The sequence below is a fragment of the Carassius auratus genome, chromosome 6 (genome assembly GCF_003368295.1).
Source record: "Carassius auratus strain Wakin chromosome 6, ASM336829v1, whole genome shotgun sequence".
Lineage (NCBI taxonomy): Eukaryota > Metazoa > Chordata > Actinopteri > Cypriniformes > Cyprinidae > Carassius > Carassius auratus.
The window spans coordinates 3,443,631-3,467,460 of NC_039248.1; the positions used below are offsets into that span (position 1 = coordinate 3,443,631).

General features: G+C 36.3%; 1 protein-coding gene across 2 annotated transcripts; it reads left to right on the forward strand.

The window, feature by feature from the left end:
• Nucleotides 1-1,968: 1,968 nt before the first annotated feature.
• tlk1b (tousled-like kinase 1b) lies at nt 1,969-22,756 on the forward strand. Of its 2 annotated transcripts, none has more exons than XM_026256449.1 (22): nt 1,969-2,308; nt 7,867-7,985; nt 9,317-9,388; nt 9,479-9,517; nt 10,095-10,170; nt 10,379-10,422; nt 10,690-10,773; nt 10,859-10,945; nt 12,684-12,776; nt 12,861-12,971; nt 13,061-13,197; nt 14,256-14,441; nt 14,693-14,759; nt 15,427-15,524; nt 15,973-16,054; nt 16,251-16,342; nt 16,415-16,504; nt 16,589-16,758; nt 17,351-17,486; nt 18,425-18,536; nt 18,641-18,748; nt 20,773-22,756. In XM_026256449.1, the coding sequence occupies exons 1-22, from the start codon at nt 2,173-2,175 to the stop codon at nt 20,935-20,937; spliced, it is 2,304 nt and encodes a 767-aa protein (XP_026112234.1). In that variant the 5' UTR covers nt 1,969-2,172; the 3' UTR covers nt 20,938-22,756. The 2 variants fall into 2 exon arrangements, with proteins under 2 accessions (XP_026112234.1, XP_026112226.1); XM_026256441.1 differs by having other exon boundaries at nt 1,970-2,308; nt 10,684-10,773.
• Nucleotides 22,757-23,830: the final 1,074 nt, after the last annotated feature.

A 23,830-nucleotide genomic window follows, 5' to 3' on the forward strand; every position in this document is an offset into this window, starting at 1 on the left:
CTATGATAAGGCTAATCCTCTGTTTGCTCTCTCTGGACTGTAAGATAAGACATGTCAGGGCTTTTTCTTCCTCAAAATGGCCACTAGCTGGTGCCTAATAAACACAAGTTGGACTGATAAAAAAACCTGTGAGACCTTATAAAGTTTTTCCAAAACCTTTTCCATTTTGCTTTCATCAGTCTGTGTAGTGTGTGAGGTTTATGGGCATCCGAGGAGGGGACTTTTGTCCACTGGACTTGGGTTTGGTGTGTCATAAGTGACTAAAACTCAGAACTCATAAATGCAAAGTTCTAGTCCTACAAAGAGCAAGTCATGATGTCCTATCAGCATTTATCCTTGAGCAAGAAACTTCCTTCAGATTACTGCAGGCAGGATAGAGGTGTCAGTCAAATTCTCTCTATGCCTATAGCTCTAGAATGTATGTATTTTCCTTTTATAACTTTATGATTGTGGAGGAGAAATGATGTCTCTGGAAACTGTAGACTGAGAATATTCCATGAACACCTTCGGATTTTGAAGGAGGAACCTGACACATTTCCGGTCAGATGGCAAAAAGCAGTTCCTCAGAGTCTGGTGTGAGTCAGCGGCATCTATTCATAAACTGATCAACCCTGTGAACCGATACAGCTGTCATCTGTTGACATGAAAGGCAGAACATATATCTGGGTTTTAAAACTGTCTTCATTTCAGCAGCATATATAATGAGTGCTTTTATTCCAGTGAAACCGTGAGTTGAATGCCTGAGTTCAGAGGAAGATAACTGTAGTGTGATGTTGTGAAATATGTCTGGAGCTGTTCAGAGGGTAAAGCTCAGCTCTGGACAGATCTCTGAGTCAGCAAATCACAGATGAAGATGTCTGTGGTGCAGATAAATCTGCATGTACAACCATTTACACACACACACACACACACACACACAAAGACAAACAAGGAAGTTTCATCCAATAAACTATACAATCTCACTTTACATTACAGTGCTGTTACTATATAGTTCTAATGTTATAATTAATATGCAAAAATTAATGTGTACATAATTTGTGAAGTAGCTTGTAAATTATTGTAAATATTATATTATATTTATTATATTACATTATATTATTTTAGTTAGCTGCCTAGGACATTAATTATAGAAATATTAATTATTATTATTTTAGTCCTAATGTGCCATTATTCTACTTAATCATGTACTTTTTTGTGAAGATGTTTGTAAATAAACATTATTATATTTGCATAATATTATTACTATATAGCTAAATATTTTTATCGGTGTTTACGATATTATATTAAATTATATTATTATAGAGTTGGTTGCCTGTAAAATCAGTCATTGTTATATTTGAATTAAATTAAATTAAATTTATGCATTTAGCAGACGCTTTTATCCAAAGCGACTTACAGTGCATTCAGGCTATCAATTTTACATATCATGTGTAATTTATGTGTAATTATATGCAATTTGAGTAGTCCTTATTGTTTTAATTTATAATATAAAGGCCTATAGAACATTAATATCATCACATATTTCTGAGCAATGACCGGGCTAAGTATCTCTCTGTGCCTGTGGTCTCAGAAAATTATTTAATTTCCACTCATATATGATCATGCATAGCCTAGCTTTTGATTTGATAAGTAGGTATTTAATACCAATGCAGCAATGCAGGAAGTTGATTAATATTGCAAAGTAATTTATTTGACAAAATATATATTTTTAATACATTTTAGGCTATTATGGTCTTATATAAAAGTTAAAAGCTGCTCATGACCACTTTATTAATGTCAAGGTTTTTTATTTTATTTTATTTTTTATAATGTTCAGCTGACTGATCGTGCATATACTTTATAGAGGCAAAGAGTAATTTTATGCATAATAGAATTTGCTAGAAGGACTGAAGCATCTGAGGTGTGCTCTGAAGTTTTGCACTGATGTGTGTGAGCCGTGTACATGTGTGTAGTCACCTTTGCAACTGGCGTCACGCATCGGCTACACACACACACACACACACACTGAGGAGCGGGGATCTCTCTCTGTGCGCAGTGCGGAGCTGAAAACATGAGCAACGTTGCATTGATCCTCAGGGGTTGTGCATGATGCATTAGACACACACAGGTGTGATTTGACGGAGATCATGCGTGCGATGCGCTCGGGCGTCTCTTCGCGAGGAAAGTGTCTTCATGAGTGTCCAAAGTAACAGCAACAGCAGTGGAAGTTTGGACGGAGCGCCATCTTGCTCTCAGTTCTCGACTGGATCTCCGACCCCGGGCTCAGTTTCTCCGCTCGATATCTGCGCTCCGCGGAGGCGAAAGGAAGGTAAACCTGGCGTGAATATCGATTTGAAGCTTGTTCGTGTGAAATCGGTCGGGATTGTGTTAGATTGACGTGTGATTTGGAGTAAATCTGGCCTTTAATCGAAGCGGTCGTGTCGGAGGCCGCTGATCTCTCGTCTGTTGTCTGTGTCTCTCCGTGTTTTTAAAACAAGCATCGAGTCCTAAACACGAGCTGCGGTGTTTTAAACCGTTTGCGATTGAGTTCTGTCGTTTTTTGTGTTGTTTGCACGATTAATTTGACTTGAGGATGCCCATGGTCACCTATTAGGGGACTCAGTTACTGGCCGTGTCTCAAAACCTTGCGAGATGACTACTTGGACACAGTGGCGTAGCCAGGGGAGGGGCCATGGGGGCACTGGCCCCTCCTGAAAACTGATTGGCCCCCCAGTGTGCCCCCACCCTTCTACTTGTCTGTCACTCACAAATTCAAATTATAATCTTTCAGTTTAGTAAATAACTCATGATTGCGTCGCGATGCTTCTCAACGAGGACCAAGAATAGCGAGCTGCTGTTTTCCAACGAAAAAAGCACCTATTTTAAATAGCTTATGTTTTTCGATTAGCGAGTTGTTGCAGTGCAAGAAGTGTTTGGTACTAACGTTAACGTCTTTCGGTTTTAGACAGACCAGGTTCGATGACGATGTTATCTCCTAGAGCAGACCAAGATGCTAATCATTATATTTACTATGTTCCTCTGATGCTGAATGTAAGAGGGGTTTACTGCGTTACGATTTACTTTTTATTTCTCGGCCGAACGCGCAATTTAAAGCAATGGTTTAAAAAAAACTATAATAGCAATTCTAATAAAGTCATTATTGAATCATGCTGTCGATTAGCGACTTTTTTCACTCAAGTGAGGTGACGAAAACAAATCGTGTAATGTTTATCTAACGCTCCACACTTGAGACTTTTTTTTTTTTTTTTTTTTAAGTCTATATGGGTGAGGCACATGCAAAAACATCGTTTTTTTTTACTGGTCAATTTTGAGATTTGGGGCTGTTTGTCTTCAGTAACATGTCTTCTTTCAGACTTGTGGTGAAAAAAAAGTCCAAAATACACATATAGGTCTTTATTTTTCTACACCTTTAGTCTATTTGCGTCTGTAGATTCCTAATAAATTCAGTTGGCGTTCTAAATCACCATGGTGCTCCGCGATTGCTGTCTGCACCCTGGAAAGCTCTCTCTCCCTCCCTTCACAGAAGTTATTGACAAAACGTCATTTGATGACACCCAGAAACATTCTCAAAAAAATCATACATAATTATTTAATGCATGATTAAATAGCAAAATAAATAACTAATACTAAAATAACACTGGACTAATTAAGCTATTCTAAACTGTTTTATAGGATCCACATATTTTACATGTTAAATTAAAGCTACCTTTTTGAACAAGTAGCTTTCTAACAAAGTATGGATATATGATATTTTTAAATCAATATGCTCAAGATTAATTAGCCTTGACATAAGTTGATTTTGTTTATTCATCAATGCAAATTTACTGCAACTGCTGCTATGCAAATTGAATGGGATGTGGATAATAAACAAAAACATATAATGAAATTATATTAAATTTATATTAGTTATATTAATTAATTAATTGTGTATTTATTAATATGAATTATTAATGTTATTCTGCATTTATATAAATAAGGCTATTATATATATATATATATATATATATATATATATATATATATATATATATATATATATATATATATATACATACATTATATAAGGCTATTATAAATAAATTATTATTATTTGTGAGTTGTACACCATTCATACATTGGATTATTTTATTTATTACAGTTTTTCTATCACTATTGTAAAGTGAAAAGTTAATGCAAATTGTATTAGATTTTTTATTTATTTAGAGCAGTGAATAACTGCTATTAAAATATAATAGGGTATCACTGTTTATTACTGATTTTAAAGGTTACTGAACTCTTGAAATGATTTGGATATACAGTTCAAACAACACAAGATTGGCCCCTCTGTATTAATCGTGGCCCCTCTTGTGCCCCCCAGTTGAAAAAATCCTAGAATCGCCCCTGCTTGGACAGCATTCTTTGGCTTCATAGGTGCTTATCTTTTGGGCATTTTCCTGATGCCCCAGAAAACTGTCTTTGTGTCTAGGTAGGCATTTCCTTGGGTTTTGACATGCAGCTAGTCTCATAAATATGAGTTGATGTTTTTGAGGTTTCGAGCACGTTGTGTATCACTCGTGTGCAATGCAATGGCTCAAAATGAGACCGAGTCTGTACCTGATAAACATGAGTTGATGTCTGTGTGCTTGAGGATGTTTATCACCCGTGCATGCAATGCAACGGCCTGAAATACTTGTTAGGGAGAAACTAACTGGGGTTTCGGACATTGGCAGTATTTGATAAACATGAGTTGCTGCTTTTATTGGTATTTATTTACCTAGTACTCTATGCATGTCATGTAGTGGCAGTCTAGGTAGACAGATTAAGTGATACGACAGTATATATTCATATATATTTTCTCATGCATGCATTGCAGTGGCCTATAAGGATTTTGGGACACAAGCAGCCACATAATACATATTATACAAGTTGATGCAGTGATTCTGTAATTCTGTATAGGTTGGCACTTGGCATCTAAGATGATGTTTACGCTTGAGAATCCAGTCAGCAATGCATGTAGGATGATGTGTAGGTAGACATCTCACTGGGTTTTAATAAGATGCCAAGTACCTGATAAACATGATTTGTATGTTTTCATGGTTAAATGTATTGAATTATTTATCTAGCACTCAATGCAAGTTATGCAATAGCTCAAAAATGCTGTCTAGGTAGGCAGCAGTCTAGGCTTTGTGACACCTCTAGTACTTGATACACAGTAGTTGGTGTTTATGTGTGTGTGTGTGTGTGTGTGTTTATCAGTATGAAATGCAGCAGCTCAGAAATGTTTTCTTGGTAGGCATGTCAAATTTTGGAGACACATGATAAACATGAATTTGTGTGGTTGTTTATTTCAGAAAAAGTAATATGCATTTGTTGGAGAGGTGTTGCATCATTGTTATTATTCTCATTTATTTCAAAAAATATTTTTTACTTTTCTTTTTTTTCTGGAATCTTCCAAATGGCTTTGAACCTTGACGCAAAAGACCATCTGATACACATCTGACTGAAATGCATTATTTAGGTCGTACGGATTCTTTTGTTTTTGATGCACCGGTTGTTTCCTGTGGTATCTATCATATCCAGCAGAGACTCAGACCAGTCTGTGTTAATATGTGCTGTGCACTGATGAGTGTAATATCATATGTGTGTTAATGCATCACTCAGATTCTCCTGTCCAAGAATAAGTTCTCCGCCATGTGATGGCATGCTCTGCCTTTAATTTTTATCAATGTTTTGAAAGAATGGAACCTTTTACATGCTTTTTCTTTTTTTGCATAAAAAAAGTGAATATTTAAAATAAATGCTGTTTTTCTAATTTCTAATTATTCAAGGATCCCATAAAATATATTGAGTTCCACAAAAATATGAAGCGGAACAACTGTTTTCAGCATTGATATTAATAAAATAAGTTTCGTGGCATATTAGAATGATTTCTGTAGGATCATGTGATGCTGAAGACTGGAGAAATTCAGCTTTGCATCACAGGAATAAATTGTGTTTTAAAATAATTTCTAATTGGAAACAGGTATTTTAAGTTCTTATAATATTTCACAATATTTTTACAATTTTTTTTTAAAATACTTATTGATACATTAAAAAAAATCCAAAACTTAAGTAGCATTAATATTTACCCCAGCAATTGATTTCCAGCCATTTTTAGCGTTGTTGGTGTCATCCTTTTTTTTTAACGAGTTACTGAAATTTTCAAGTTAAGCAATTATGGCTTATATTTATTAAAATTAAATCAACATCAAATATAAAAGCAGCTGTAAAAATGCATTTGGTTCAGCCATGGTGCATGAAGTAAATATAATAATATAAAGGTAGGATATATATTCATCGTCTAGAAGAAGTTTGATCATTATTGTTTTATAATATTTAGTGATCTCTAGATGCCTTACCTGGGCATCAGTGCACAAACTAGGATGTGTCGTATGTGTTTCCTGGTCATGTCCACTCCACCGTCAGCGTGTTTGGGAGGTGTCTTCTTTAGCCCAGTGCTGTTTTCTTTGCTGCTCGGGTTATTTGCCGAAGCAGACGTGGCCTTAGGTTTGTGTTTACTCATTCCCAGTGGTTTGATTGATCATCTGTGTCCTTTATCTGGGCAGCTGTGCTCTTCCTGCCCTGCTGACCTTCATCATTTCTCCACCCATCAACCATCTTGGGATCTCTTTGGCTTGGAGCTCTTTCTGGCACGAGTCTCATCATGGCAGTGGTGATGGTGTTTGTGGCTGGAGAGCACAAGTGAAGCGGAGCTGTTTTGTCTAGTCACTGTAATGGAGTTTTTAGACCAGATGATTTCTTTAGGCAGGTTTTATGATGATGATTCATATTGTTCTGATCGGCTGCTGGTATTGTATTAGTCGGCTGCTGCTTTGATGATGATGATCTTCAGGCATCTGCTGCCAGATCATGTCAAACATGGAAGAAATAGTGGAAAAAAATGTAATTCTCAGACCATTAAATCAGCATTAGCACAAAATTTACAGTACCATTCAAAAGTTTTGAGTCAGTCTCATGAACATCAAGGATGCATTTATTTGGTCAGAAATGCAATAAAATAACATTTTATTTATGTGAATATATTATGAAATGTAATTTATTCATGTGATCAAAGCTGAATATCTCCAGTCTTGTGTCACATGAACTTCAGAAATCATATGCTGATTTGCTGCTCAAGAAGTATTTCTGATTATCAAAGTTGAATCTATGTTCATATTTTTATAAAACATGTTGAACAGCGTTCATTTCAAGTAGAATTTTTTTTTGTGGCATTGTAAGTGTCTTTATTGTCACTTTTGATCAATTTAATACATTCTTGATGAAAAAGTATTAATTTATTTAAATAAAAACTCACTGAACCAAGAGCCGTGTATTTATGGTAGTCTTGTATTATCTGTAATATTGAGGTCACAGTGATATTTACTTAAAACATTAAATTTTTATGTTAAATTGAAGATTGTGTCGTCAATGTTTACTGAGGCTAAAATAAGGTGATGGAGCTGTGCTGTCAGTGGCATCAGCTGATAATGAGCAGGAAATGTCTCAAAGTACTTCCTGTTTGTAATCCTCACTCCAGCAGGAAGAAGCTCTGTAGAAGTTTGCTTTGAAAAATGGATAAAAGAGTAGATTGAAAAATGTGGATGGTCAGATCTATGAAGCACATCTTATTGTAATGTACACCTATCATTGACAAAGTCCTTTGCCTTTAAACCAGTAATATGAGTATGTTTTGATCTTCTGGCTCTTTTAGGGTGGCATAGGATCAGAAAACAATGACTATATGGTCTCGTCAGATTCCAGGAGGGTGCGTCAGCGTGAACACACCCCTCCAGATCCTCAGCCCTGCTACCTGTGTTGAGATTGACACGTGCTTGTGTGTGTCTGTAGGTATGGATGAGCTGCATTCTCTGGATCCGCGCCGGCAGGAGCTTTTGGAGGCACGTTTCATCGGAGCAGTTAGTGGAAATACAGGAGGAAGCACGGGGAGCGCGAGCGGAGGACCTAAAGTAATGCACACGCATGCAAACACACACATGCACATATGCTTAGTTTGTGTGCATTTGGGCTGAATGATGTTTTGGATTATATTTCATTATATATATATTTTAAATTAATTATAATTTATGTATAATTTTTATATTATTTTTGATTCATTTTGTTTCAAATATATGTCTGTTTACAGTAGGGATGTAACGGGAAGTCAAAATTGGATTCGCTTCATTATAATTTTTTTTTAAACAAAATGAGATTTAAGATCAATGATAAATTAAATGTATCCTTTTATTACTGTTTGGACAAAATACTACACGTTTCTTTGTTAAATTGAAATCTAACACTATAATAATATACTAATATAGCACTTGTATGTCATTGCTCTTTTGTTGGTTTTGATGGCTTCTATTGTCCTCATTTGTAAGTCACTTTGGATACAAGCGTCTGCTAAAGAACTACATTTAAATATAATGTAAATGTAAATAATAAAACTAAATTTTAAAACAAGCCCCAAATCAAATAAATAACAGAAATCAAATAGATCTCCTCATATAAACAAAATAAGGCTTTATCTGTGCTCTTTACATTTAAAATAGAGGCAAACACTGCATTTTAACCATGATCCAAACAAAGATGCTGCATACGTGCAACATGAGTGGTTTTTAATCTAAGTTAGATTGTAGAATGTTAAAATTTGAAGCAAAAACAGAAAAATTTGACTTCGGTTTTGTGAAACTGTACGCAAAAAATATCTGCATGAAACAGCAACCGCAGACGAGCTGAACGCGACGCAGATTCACTCTCTGCCAGCAGGTGGCGCTTAAAGTGTTTCCTTGGTTTCCGCTGTAAACAAAGCAGCGCTGCATTTATGAACTTTAATATGCATTATACAGAGGAGAGATGAAAAGAAAAAATACCATCTAAACTTTTCTAAATACAGTAAGTTCCCTTTATACGTACATTTTTATAAACTCCTACACCTAGTTGAAGCGTGATCGGGAAGCACATATACTTGCTAAGAAATAAAATCTTGCTGATTTTAAGTTTGAAAATTATAAATTCTTATAAAAAAGTATAGATTAGCAATAATGTTATCACTCTTATTCATTTTATTTTTCAAAGTTATATTTAGTGGTTCACACACTATGTGCAGTGTGAGGACCAAACCAAATCTCCAGGTTCTCTTATAAGATAATGAAACCTGTGCAGGGACACTATATTCATGTTAATGTTGCTTCCTTTAGTTTTATCAGTGTGAATACTTCATTTATATTTGAGTTCTATTGTGCAGACTCTCTGTAATGGTCATACCCTGGACCAAACCTGCTTTGATCTGTCTATTTAGGGTTTGAACAATAACGAATGTTCCAGTCACAGTTTTGGCAGCCTGGGGTCATCTAGTGACAAGGAGTCTGAGGTGATCACTTTACTCATGCATACTCATCGAAACATTGTGTTTATTGAACAGATCTGTGTCTAAAACGTGTGTGGTTTTTTTCCTGTAAAGAACTCTGACATAAAGAAAGGAGGATCGCCTGCATATTCCGTGAGTTTGACATTATTTTGTCTTATTTCAGTAGGAATGATTCTCAAAAACAAAAATGTAATAATGTTCCAAATCCATACAAGTTTTCTTCCATGGGACACAAAAGGTGCATATTTGAATACCTTGGTTGCTGCATGATGAAAGTGAATGGAAATGACAAATGAGAATCATTAAACCGGTCCATTTGAGTTATGAAGGTATTATGTGGTGATGTTGTTGATGACAAATGTGACAATTCATAATGTCTTCTAAGTGCAAACCTTGTATGAATCACTTTTGTGATAGTTTGAGCGTCTTTGTCATGTTGGATCATGTCAGCACCTGTCCATCCATATTCACTTTCGTTACATTGAAAATGGCGTGCAGCATATTAATATAAAAAGTCAAATGGGTTTGGAATGACATGGTAAATGATGTTTTATACAAATGCAGTCTGGAAGCGTCATTGTTGAAACTTTTACACAGCTCCTTTGAGGCCTCCGTTCAGTTTGTAGCTTACCTGACGCATTTACTATTGATTTGTGAACAAGTTTTGATTGAAAAGAAAAGTCACACTTTTTTTTCCTGTTTTCCCAAGACTCCAGAGAAGAAGCACTCCGAGTCATCCAGAGGAAAAAAGAGGAAGGTTGACAACCAATCAGAGAGCAGCCAAGGTAATAAATGAAGTACATCTTAATGAGACATAATAGAGTACGTTTTTCAATAAATTGTTAATCATCCTGGAATTTTGGAAACATTTCAGCTGAGAATCATGTGCTTCATGTTTATTAGGAAGTAGAGCGTTTAATGTTAAGCGCAGAAATGATGACCGAAAAGTGATTGTACCCAATGACCATGTTTTTGGTTTCTTTAATCTCTCAGGAAAGTCTTCCGGCCGAGGGCCCAAGATCAGCGATTATTTTGATGTGAGTAAAGCTTTGTGTGGATGACTCTGCAATTAGTCAGCTCTGTATTAAATGTCAGTCATGTGTCAGAGAGCTTTTAGTCAGAGTAAAACTGCTATTTCATCTTCTAATGGCTGCTTGCTTCAGAAGATGCTTTGACTTGTAGAGTTGTGAAATCGCTGGAGCGTCATTAGTAACATTGTGATGATGTCACATCCTGTCCGTATGTTGTGTGGTGCTGATTAAAAAAAAAAAAACACTGAGCATATCTGCTTCCTGAAGTTCCAGGGAGGAAACGGATCCAGTCCAGTCAGGGGGCTTCCTCCGGTCCTGCGCTCGCCACAGAACTCTCACTCTGCACCCGGCTCTATCGTAAGTAATCATATTTGAGATTTGAGCCAGTTAAGGTTTTTTTTATTTTATTTTATTTTTTACGTTGTTGTTTTTCACTCTTCAGGTGAGACAGAACAGCTCCTCACCCACCAGCCTGTGTTTCATGGATCCCACGATGAATCCAAAACAGCTGAGCAGCAGAAGTGTCCAGGTAATTCATGCATCACGTGCTCTTCTCTCTGATTCTGTTAAACGTGTCAGTATGCAGTGCTCTGATAAATGTGCAGTGTATGTTTTATTTGCATTGCACACTGACTCAGTTAAACATCTACACTCTGACACTCAGTGTGTGTATTGCATGCTCTGACACTGTAAAAAGTGCAGCACACTGACACTGGATAACATGCAGTGTACCCTGACACTGCAAAACATGCATTCACTGCACACTGACACTGCAAACCAATCATTTGTTAAATAAGGTTTGCATATACTGCCCCTGTTTATTTTGTGCACTGCATGCTCTGGCACTGTTAAAAATTATCACTGTACAGTGAACAGTTTTACAGGCATGCTGCATGTTAAAGGGTTAGTTCACCCAAATATTAAAATGATGTCATTAATAACTCACCCTCATGTTGTTCCAAACCAGTGAGACCTCTGTTCATCTTCAGAACTCAGTTTAAGATATTTTAGATTTAGTCAGAGAGCTTTCTGTCTCTCCATTGAAAGTGTGTGTACAGTATACTGTCCATGTTCAGAAAGGTAAGAAAAACATCATCAAAGTAGTCCATGTGACATCAGAGGGTCCGTTAGAATTTTTTGAAGCATCCAAAATACACTTTGGTCCAAAAATAGCAAAAACTACTTTATTCAGGATTGTCTTCTCTTCCGTGTCTGTTGTGAGAGAGTTCACTGCAGTGTAGTGATATCCGGTTTGCGAACGAATCACTCGATGTAACCGGATCTTCTTGAACCAGTTCACCAAATCCAACTGAATCGTTTGAAACGGTTTGTGTCTCCAATAAGGATGAATCCACAAATGACTTAAGCTGTTAACTTTTTTAATGTGGCTGACACTTCCTCTGAGTTCAAACAAACCAATATCCCGGAGTAATTCATGTACTCCAACAGTACACTGACTGAACTGCTGTGAAGATGAACACCGAGCCGAGCCAGATAACGAACAAAAGACTGACTCGTTCACCCTCTGATGTCACATGGACTACTTTGATGATGTTTTTCTAACCTTTCTGGACATGGACAGTATACCGTACACACAGCTTCAATGGAGGGACTGAGAGCTCTCGGACTAAATCTAAAATATCTTAAACCGTGTTCCGAAGATAAAAGGAGGTCTCACGGGTTTGGAACGACATGAGGGTGAGTCATTAATAACATAATTTTAATATTTGCATTTAATATGCATTTTTAAATTATGCATTGCACACTGACACTGCAGAACATACACTGACTGTGTTTGCTGCAGCTGGTGTGTATGTGCACTGCATGCTCTGCCACTGTTAAATATGCTCTCACACTCTAATGGTGTTACACATGTGCGCTGTACACTGACACTGTTACATCAAAATTTGCACTGCACAGTGACCGTTTAACAGACATGCTCTGACACTGCAATACATGCACTGACAGTATTAAATTGCATACACTGCTGCTATAACATATGTGCACTGCATGCTCTGCCAGTTTAATACTCTGTCACTGTTTTGGAACAGAATTTATATGTGCACTGCATGCACACATTAACATAATTAAACATGGATTGCACAAACTGAACCATTTATGTACTACCTGCTCTGAGGTTGTTAAATAAGCCCACTGGTACTGTATATGATGCACTGTTGACCGTATATCTGCTGATCACCGATGCTGTCATGGATATTGTTATTTGCCTTCTCTCCATATTTAACTCTCTTTGCTTCTGCTTTCAGACGGATTTGACACGGTTGAAACTGGCTGCACTTGAGAGCAATAAGAATCTTGACCTTGAGAAGAAGGAGGGCAGAATAGATGATCTACTCAGGGTGAGTGTCACCTGTCCTTGAGGTTTTTTTTCTTTGTGGCATTTTTCGTTCAGACGTTGAGTGGTTTTAATGTTTTCTCCCCAGGCGAACTGTGACCTCCGCAGACAGATAGATGAGCAGCAGAAGCTGCTGGAACGTTTCAAGGAGCGTCTGAACAAATGCACTACGATGAGTAAAAAGCTGCTCATTGAGAAGGTGAGCTGTGTTTGATGCGCCGGCAGCTGCTTGTTTCTCATGCGTCAGGGGAGGTCGAGTGACTCTCGAGTGTGTTATTGTCTCACTAGAGCACTCAAGAGAAGCAGTCCTGCCGTGAGAAGAGCATGCAGGACCGGCTGCGTCTGGGGCATTTCACCACGGTCCGGCGCGGAGCGTCCTACACCGAACAGTGGACAGACGGATATGCCTTCCAGAACCTGGTCAAGTAAGAAACACTAAAGCTGGTTTTGAACGCTACTGGAAAAAGTGCAAAAATCTACTTTCATACAATATCATCATTTTGCAATTGCAATATTCAATACCTGACCAGGGTGTTCATGTTCTGCTCTGTGTCATGTTAGTATTACCAAGATACTAAATTCAATTAAAATTAAATTTATGCATTTAGCAGACGCTTTTATCCAAAGCGACTTACAGTGCATTCAGGCTATCAATTTTTATCTATTCATACTACTGTAGGTTTTATTCATATTATTTGTATTTTTATATTTTAGTTAAAAGTTTTAGTAAAACCACTTTTTCTTGTAAAAAAAATGAAAAAAATAAAAAAATTTGTATTAGTAAATAAACTAAGTGAAAATGAGAAATATTGCCTTGGCTGCTAGCTTAAATAAATTTGTAATATGGATGATTTTTATGTTTATTTATGTTTTTTCAGTTGATGATGAAACCCTGGAGCTGCTCATGCAATGTGACATGAAGCATAAAAGCTATCCTTAATTTACAAAAAAGTTTATTATAATTAGTCTATAAATAAAATACAGATGGGATGTTCATGGAATCTAATTCATTAAATATATATTTTTTGTACAAACATTGAGGCAAACACCATCAGACACAGGGCTATATTACTATTGAGACACTGTTATAATTTTTATTAATATGTTGAATTTTTTATTTTTTTTTTTATTTTAAGCAATTTTAGATTGTGTTTTTGTTATATTGGTTACATGTTTGTTTGTGTGTATATTTAGTTAATTAATTTTTTTGCAGTTTTAGTTATTTTAGGACATCAAGATAAACCAAATACATTATTTAACTTGATGTACTAAAAATAAGTGTTATTTTATTTTAAAGTAACAAACATTTTTTTGGTTTTCGTTAACTATAATAACCTTGATCAGGCATGGCAGCAAAAACATTGTTACATATGTAAGAAAAGTGTGGGTAACTTTGAAGGCAATGTAGATCACTTCCATTGTAAATAATAGTAGAGCAAGTTCTTCTTCTTCTTCTTCTTTATATATTTTTCTGTGTTGACAGGCAGCAGGAGTGGATAAACCAGCAGAGGGAAGAGATCGAGAGGCAGCGGAAACTTCTAGCGAAGCGCAAACCTCCCAGCACACCCTCCTCCCAGAGTCCGACCCCCAATGAGTCCAAACAGAGAAAGACCAAAGCCGTCAATGGAGCCGACAACGACCCCTTCCTCAAACCCAGCCTGCCTACATTGTGAGACATTAACACACACACGTACATTAGTTTACTTCCCGTTGATTTCTAATGGTATTAAAATGAGAAAATTAGGATTAATATAGACCAGGGCTGCACAGTTCATCATTTTAAGATCTTTATAGAAGGATGTGTGATCTATAGAACACCGAAGGCTGTGATTTAAGACTGTGTTTTTTCTGCAATGTTTTCTTCAAAAATGATTCAGAAACACACGTTGTTATTGAAATGCTTCTGTTTTGAATGCTCAGGCTGACTGTGGCAGAGTATCACGAGCAGGAAGAAATCTTCAAACTGAGACTGGGTCATCTCAAAAAGGTATAAACACACACACACACACACACACACACACACACACACACACACACATACACACTCTCATGTGCATTAGGGTAGTATGGGTAAAAGAGAGTAACATGGAGCATTAGTGCTTCGACATGTGCCGGTGTTAATGCAATATATCACCATTATGAATATGCACGATATTGTTATTGTGGGCACTTCTAAAAACCGTGAATAATTATTTAATCTTAGGTCTTCCAATATTTAAAAACACATTGTTAAAATAAAAAGTTGAAACTGTTATTTAATGAGCTAACATTAACTAAGACTTGTATTTTTTAACAAAGGTTAATAACGTCTGTAGCAAATGTAGCTATTGCTCATTGTGAATGTTAATGGCTAACTAATGAGGTCTTATTGTAAAGTGATACCTATTGGTCTTTATAATTCTTTTGCACTTTAATCTGTGTAAAACGTTATATATTTTTCAGTATTGCATTATTGTATTCAAATGTTCAGTCATTTTTGTTCTAAGAAAAAAGTTATTTAACCTGTTAAACTGTATTGTTTCTTTTAAACAAAATTTCAATACCGTGATAATTCCGTATACTGTGATAACAGCATGAGCAATTAATCGCAACAGGAAAATGTAACACTGGTATATCCCTAGTGCTAACGTGTGTGTGTGTGTGTGTGTGTTCAGGAGGAGGCAGAGATCCAGGCGGAGCTGGAGCGGTTGGAGCGTGTGAGAAATCTGCACATTCGAGAACTTAAAAGAATCAACAATGAGGACAGCTCTCAGTAAGCCCCGCCCACTTCAGATTAAATTAATCGCATCCAAAATAAATGTTTTTGTGTAAATGATGTGTGTGTGTACTGTTCGTGTTTATGTATATATATATAAAAATGTGTTTATATATATGTGTGTGTATGTGTGTGTGTGTGTGTGTAAATATTTGTAAAATATATAATGTACAGTATGTGTGTGTGTGTGTGTATACATATTAATATTCACAGTACATACACGTATATTTTATATAAACAAAAACTTTTATTTTGGGAGCAATTAATCGTTGCCCAACACTAAATTAAATCTAATTGAAAATCTTAAATATGTTTTTTTAGAGGTCTTGTGAAATTCATAAAGTCAATTCAGTGATAAACTGTAAATGGAAAACTTGTTTTTTCTTCCTTTAGTTTTCTTTGCTGTTGGAATAATGGAATAATCACACTCTATTTGTGTTTGTAGGTTTAAAGACCATCCAACCCTGAATGAAAGGTATCTACTGTTACACTTGTTGGGAAGAGGAGGTTTCAGTGAAGTTTATAAGGTATTTTATTTATCTATATATAATTGTATATTATATTTGTAAACGACAACAGCAGCTAGAAAGACAAAAAAGGGATGATTTTAACAAATGTATACAGACAGCCGTAGAGATCAAGTATTAACCGTAGCTTATATTTCAGGGAGTTTATTTTGTGAGACAGTGGTTTGTTTAACCTGTTTTATGTTGTTGTGTGAAGGCATTTGACCTGTTTGAGCAGCGATATGCTGCTGTGAAGATCCACCAGCTCAACAAGAACTGGAGAGAGGAGAAGAAGGAGAACTACCACAAGTATGTTGGCCGTCTTTTCACACTCACACTTTCTTTTCTAGACGTGCTCATTTGTTGTTTTCTCCTCTCCAGACATGCCTGTAGAGAATATAGAATCCACAAGCAACTGGACCATCCCAGAATAGTCAAACTTTACGACTACTTTTCCCTGGACACTGACACGTAAGTCTCTGTCACTTGTTCTGCTAAATCAGTTCTAGTTTTCGCAAAGCATGCAGATATGGACTTTATGTGTTTCTGTTCTAGATTCTGCACTGTTCTCGAGTTCTGCGAGGGGAATGATCTCGATTTCTATCTGAAGCAACACAAGCTGATGTCTGAGAAAGAGGCTCGCTCCATCGTCATGCAGATAGTCAACGCCCTCCGATACCTCAATGAGATCAAACCGCCCATCATCCACTACGACCTGAAACCAGGTGAACGCAACACACACCGTAAAGGAAAAGTTCACCAAAAAATAAATGTTGAAAACGTACTCAGCCTTTGAAGATAAGTTGCAGATGAATTCATTGCATTGCATCACTTGCTCAGGAACGGATGCTCTACAGTGAATGGGTGCCGTCAGAATGAGAGTCCAAACAGCTGATTAAAATATCTTTATGATCCACACCACTCCAGTCCATCAATGAATGTCTTATTAGGTTAAAATAAAAAGCTGGATATTTCAAGGATTTTATTACTTTAAACCTCTGCCTTTTATCAGCTGTTTAAACTGTCCGGCACCCATTCACTGCAGAGCGTGCACTGGTGAGCAATTTCTCCAAATCTGTTCCCACGAAGAAACAAACTCATCTACATCTTGTGAAAATTTTCTTTTTTTGGCTGAAGTGTTCTTTTAACTGCTGTATCATTCACTAGTGCAATTCATACAGCACATTTAATTGGTGCAGAAATGCTTTTTTTCTTTCTTTTTTTAATAGATAGATAGATAGAGATTGATTGATTGATTGTTGGTGGTTACTTGTTATACAGATTGTATAAGAACGAAGTGTGTTTTTGGTTGCTCAGGAAATATCCTGTTGGTGGATGGGACAGCATGTGGGGAGATAAAGATCACAGACTTTGGCCTGTCTAAGATCATGGATGACGACAGCTATGGCGTGGACGGGATGGACCTGACATCACAGGGAGCAGGAACCTACTGGTCAGTGCACCACAGAACATTACTCCAGTGTTCAACCCTCTACAAACACATTTGAATTGTGGAATCTGAAATGTAAGAATATTTCTATGCTCTAAAGCTCCAAAAAGGACAAAAATGGCAGCATAAATGTGTTCATATGACTTAACACACTTTAGTCCAGAAACGTTAAAGAACGTATAGCCCTGTTAAAACCTTGTCTACAATGAGTTAGTCAAAAAACATATGATAGATATAAATAAATAGGCCTACATGATAAGATAAATAACAATAACAAATAAATAACAAATTAACAAGAAAAAAAAGTTTAATTTAATTTTTAATTTTTATGGCTGCACCACAAATTTAAGGAAACCAAGATGCCTGGAAGCATATCTTATATATTTTACAAAAGCATAGTTTTGTTCTTGTTGTGAGTATACATGCATAAGTTTCAAATGTGCATTTTAAAATGCTGTCTTACTCCTATCTTTATGACCAAAAATTATATTTATTGATGATAAAAATGACAAGGACCATTAATTTAAAGCGTTGTGTTTTGTACGAATGCTATTATATATATATATATATATATATATAAATATAAATGTGTGTACGTATGTGTATATATATATATGTATGTATATGTAAAGCAGAATTCATCCATCAAGTAAAGGTTTTAAAAATAGCTTTGGAGAAAAAAAAACACAACAGCATTCGAGCTTTTTCTATAATATTAGATCAGAAAAACCCTTCCATCAAAAGAAATCATGACCGAAAGTCGAAAGTGGACAGAAGAGACGAATTAAAATGCCAAGTGTGAACGGGAGTGTATCTTCCTCATCTACTTGTGATCTGATCGACCAAAACACATCTTAATACCAAGTGTAAACAGGGCCTTTATGTAAAGGGCTTTACAAGGTTAAATGTTCTGATGAAAATGAATTGTTCTGTCGTTTCAGGTATCTGCCACCAGAGTGTTTTGTCGTTGGTAAAGAACCTCCAAAGATCTCTAATAAAGTAGACGTTTGGTCTGTGGGCGTTATCTTCTTCCAGTGCTTGTATGGACGAAAGGTGAGGCAAATTTAGAAACTACTCTCTAACAGCAGTCACACACAGCTACTGACGTATAAAGCATTTTAAGATGACGCCGCATTGGATCTTTTGTTGTTCTGTAGCCGTTTGGCCACAATCAATCCCAGCAAGACATCCTTCAAGAGAACACCATCCTGAAAGCCACCGAGGTGCAGTTTCCTGCCAAACCTGTGGCGAGCAACGAGGCCAAGGTCAGTTTGAGGCATGCGCATAAATGATATAAATGTGTATTTTCTGAATGCTGATGGCACATGTGACCCTGGAGCACAAAACCAGTCTTGAGTCTCTGGGGTATATTTTTAGCAATAGCCTAAAAAACATTGTATGGGTCAAAATTAAAGATTTTTCTTTTATGCCAAAAATCATTATGATATTAAGTAAAGATCATGTTCTTGAAGATATTTTGTAAATTTCCTACTCTAAATATATCAAAACTTAATTTTGGATTAGTAATATGAATTGCTAAGAATTCATTTGGACAACTTTAAACATGATTTTCTCAGTATATAGATTTTTTTGCACCCTCAGATTCCAGATTTACAAATAGTTGTGTATTGGCAAAATATTGTCCGATCCTAATAAATCATACATCAATGGAAAGCTTATTTAGGCTTATAAATGGAAAGCAATTTTCAGATGATATATAAATCTCAATTTCGAAAAATTGACACTTAAGAATGGTTTTGTGGTCTAGGGTCACAAATTAGAAATCTTTGCATTTCTATTACTAATAGAAATGCATTTTAATTCCTTTGTTTAACAGTTATATCTGATTATCAGGCAGACTCATGGTTCACGGAAGTTACTTTGAAGGTCTGGTACAAATATGACAGACTACAAAAATTAATGTGTATGCACGAGAAATCATTAAAAGATCTTTGAAATCACGATCACATCAGAATATTTAAACCTGCTTTTGCGCAGCCATTGATCAGGTCCAGAGAGAGCTACACTCATCATGTCAGCAATAACACAGTCTACAGTAGGCTACATATCTGTATTGCAAACATTCAATAAAAACGAAAGTATTAGGATAAAATTTTATAGTCCGCATAGAGATTCTGATGTTGTGGCAAAAGTTCTCTCCCTTCATTGCCTCGGGTTGGAGAGCAAGGGGGAGGAGCTATATATATGTCAGATTTAAGACACGCCTACAGAAATCAAAATGAGTAATTGAGCTTTGGAACTAATGTTACACTTCAAATATTATGTTACATTTATGCCATTAAGTGGTCAACGGTGACTTAAAATGTAGCTATTTGATGTCTGAATCATTCATTGAAGAGGTTAGTTAAAAAAAATCATCATTCGTTTAAAGTAATTTTTACATGATGATTTCATTTTATTTTAATTAATATTTTAAAATACTCTTAACATTAAATAAAACATTTCATCAGAAACTCAAATAAATTGGCCTATGATGACAGTTCAATGTTCATTGCTGTCAAAATAAAAGTCCCGCCTTGAACACATGGGCCAAACAAAAAAACTTATCGGGCAGTGTCAATAATAGATGATATATCGGCTTTGCCAATGAGCACGTTTACATGCACACCAGTTGATAACTCACAAATATCCGCTTATTTAAAAAAAAAAAAAAAGTTTTCCCCATTTACGTGCACATAAGTAACCTGATAACGCAAGTAAGCTGCGTTTACCTGACTTTATTAATAAATATAGTTATTTCCCTTTAGTGATGTCAAAATAATAATTTGCGTATCTGACTCAGAGTATTCCATTCATTTGTCATTTGTGATGTTAAATTAAGTTTGCAACATGTCCGGAAACTTGCAGCTCGTATATTATCCTCTCATGCAGTTAAAAGCACAGCATTGTGACTGAATCACCTCTACTTCTGCTGCACGAAATGAGGACACATTATAATTTTCTGAATCATGAAAAAGTCTGCTTTTGTGATATATTTCCTTCTTTTTTTTACTGCAAGACATTTGATACGCTTAAATCTGCACTAGCAATGAGTTCCTGTCACGTATCACACATGCACACTTCAATAAACTGACAAAAAGTGGATTGTGTTTACATCCCATGCAAAATTAAAGAGGCAAGAAAACTACCTGTTGTGACCGGTTTATCACCATATGTGTGTTTTCGGCTTAAGCGTAATTGGTTTAAGAACGTGCATGTATATGTGCTCATTATATCGGTCGACCACTAGTGGAAACAATGGTCTGAATTTCCTTCTTGTCCTCCGCAGGCATTTATCCGCCGCTGTCTGGCTTACAGGAAGGAGGATCGCTTTGACGTCCACCAGCTGGGCAGCGATTCGTACCTTCTTCCTCACATGAGACGATCCAATTCGTCAGGGAACTTGCAGGCCATGCCCGCAAGCCCCGCCTCTTCAGGAATCATCTCCTACTGATTAGCTGATTGATCTTGATTGACGGTTCTGATGGCGAGTTCCCTCCCTTCATCACCTCGGGTTGGACAGGAAGGGGGAGGGGCTATATATGTCAGCTGTAGGACACGCCCACAGCAGCCAGAGCGACTGGCATTGATATTGGGGGCGGGAATGGCTGATGTCATTTCCTGTGTGGATCCAGATGTCAGTCAGAGCTAGAACCATTTGAAAATGGATATGCGTTTTCTACACAAGGCATTTTGTGGAGTAGATTTGGGAGGGTCGCGCTAACGTTTTAGCTTCTTGTTGATATCCTCCCTGAGCTACGCCTCCCTAACGGGGTGTTTTGTTTTGTGTAAGTGTGAAATTTAGAGACTATTAATTGTAGTGTGATTGGAAATAGAAGAATGAGTGTTTAAATGTGACACAACCGTGTCTGTAAGAGAAATTGTGTGTGTGCGCGCCTGTAAATGGATGTTTAACGCCACAGCGTTATATGTTGGCTGTTTAAAACGTACGTGTGTTGGGCAGATTGCAAGTGTGTTTGTTACAAAAATGCTTCGTCTATTTTACTTCAAAATAACATGTATGTCAGTTTGTTTAAATAGGCTTAATATTTGCAAAATGTGTATGGGGGAATCTCACCAAAAATGTCCAGGTCACATTTCACCCCAAAATCAAGGGAAAAAATTTACTTAATTTACGTGAAAAATATTTTTTTTCTTTTTTTTTCGTAATACAGATTTTAGCTGATTGTCAAAAACAATATAATATGAAGTATTTTGTTGTTTTATAAAAATTATATATTTGAATGTGTGTTTGTGAATGAATTTTACATAGTACACACACACACACTTATGTATAAATATATTTGTATATATATGTAGTAGAAATTTGTTTCCTGTAATAGTTTAACAGTCATGAAAACTGTCTTCTGTCCACACACACACACACACACACACATTCTGTGAGGGGAATGGAAAAAGTGTGTGCGTGCGCGCGCTTTCTAAAGTACTTTTTATTTACATCAGCATGAGTTAAAGGCAATATAACAAATACTATGTGCATATACAATGTGTTCTTCATATTACAGTGAGCAGTTTTCACCCAAATAAAATGGGGTTCTTCATTTCTTTAGATTTTGGAGTGGAAAATGACCTGGACATGTTGTTGAGCAGTCATGAGATTCACCTGTTTGTCCTGCATGTAGGAGGATTACCTTAAAATCATCTCCGTAGAACAGACCTCCTAAAGCAGCTGACAAACGTCACACGCGATTACATTAATGAATCGATCCAGCCTGTGCAGGGTTTCATATTTTCTCAGTTTGTTAGTGACTTTTGTTGTCTGATGCGGCGTCTTCGCTTCGCTGCTCCCTGACGTTGCTTTTAGTTTCGCAATTTACTCAAGATTATGATTCAGACCAAATATGAATTTTCTTTACCAGGAAACCGCATGAATAAATCTCCATCGTGGTTGTGAATGAGGTGTGTGTGTGTGATGTGAGTGATGATTGACAGAACAGACGGAAGGTGGGCCGGACCCTGCCCTTGGATATTAACCCCTTCATGCCAAGACCCAGTGCTGTCATGTTGCTTATCACCCCTCGCTGAACCCGGAGCCTGAGTCAGGCCAGCATCTCCGAACGACGCAATCGAACGCTCGAAGCTTCCAGAGTCTGTTTTCAGGGGATGAATCTCAGCTTTTGTTGTTTCCTCTCTCTAAATACTCTTAAAAACCCCAGAAGCAGTTTTCAGCTCAACATATGGTGATCCGTCTCCAAGTGCTGCTGCGATTGTAGAGAATGTAGCCAAAAGAGAAATAAAGATTTTTGAAAATATTTGGATAAGTGCTTTCTTTCCCTAATTTCTTGTAATGGTAGAGCTGTTATGTTTGCTCTCAGGGTTCCTGCTGGACAGAATCAAAAGTCAGCCTGTATTTCACAGCTGAGTGCTAATTATAAGGACATAGTATGGAGAAAAAAAACGTTGAAACATTTTAAAACGGAGCATGAGCATTGAAATATTCACTATAGAAATGTCTGTGGTTTCATTTAAGTGTATATTTATCTTTTTAAATGTAGGATATTACAAGTTTTCCAGGTCTGGAAATCAGTTTTACAATCGTTGATAATTCCAAGCTCTATTTGTTAAGTAGCATTTCCTTACAGCCTTTAAATGCTTGTTTTATTTTTGTCTTTTACCAGAATTTCTTAAAGTACTCAAGTGGTTCTCAACCAGAGGGTCACAAGATGACTTAACATGATATAAGATGAGCAAACAACTACAAACTACAAACGAAGATGCATATATATACTGCTCAAAAAAATAAAGGGAACTTAAATGTAACCCACAAGTGTTCCCTTTATTTTTTTTGAGCCGTATATTTATTTTAATGTGTTCCCTCCAACAACTATGATCCAAGAACCTTGAGAGTGTAAAAAGTGTGATTTCCAGAATAGTAAAGTCATGGAAAGTTTTAATTTAACATAACTTGAAAAAAAAAATATATATATATATATATATAATATAATCTTGAACAAATGAAAATTCTCAAATTCGTTTTCAAGTGAACACTGAACATTCCATTTTTGAAAAATCCAGAATTATGGAATTTTATTGATTCGATTGTATACTCCAACTCTTACAGTTGCTGTCAATGAAGTTGTATAAAGAGATACCTTGTATAAAAAAAAAAAAAAACTTAGCTACTGAGTCCGAAAGACTACATGACTCCAACCCTGATGATTTTATGGCCAATAGCTGTCATTTTCAGCACCAATAATTAATAACAGCTCATCTCATTAAACAGTCTACCAGGTTCCATCTGTAACTTATCCTTATTCATAAAGTAAATTTTATTTTTTAAGGATTAAGTGAAATGTGTAAAACAAGTGTTATCTATTTATTCTACT

Excerpts from the sequence above, each read along its gene's own strand:
- tlk1b (XM_026256441.1), top strand. The coding sequence starts at position 2,173 with ATGAGTGTCCAAAGTAACAGCAACAGCAGTGGAAGTTTGGACGGAGCG. Across the intron at positions 12,777-12,860 it reads GAATAGATGATCTACTCAGG|GCGAACTGTGACCTCCGCAG; the intron begins GTGAGTGTCACC and ends TTTTCTCCCCAG. Across the intron at positions 16,343-16,414 it reads AAGAAGGAGAACTACCACAA|ACATGCCTGTAGAGAATATA; the intron begins GTATGTTGGCCG and ends TCTCCTCTCCAG.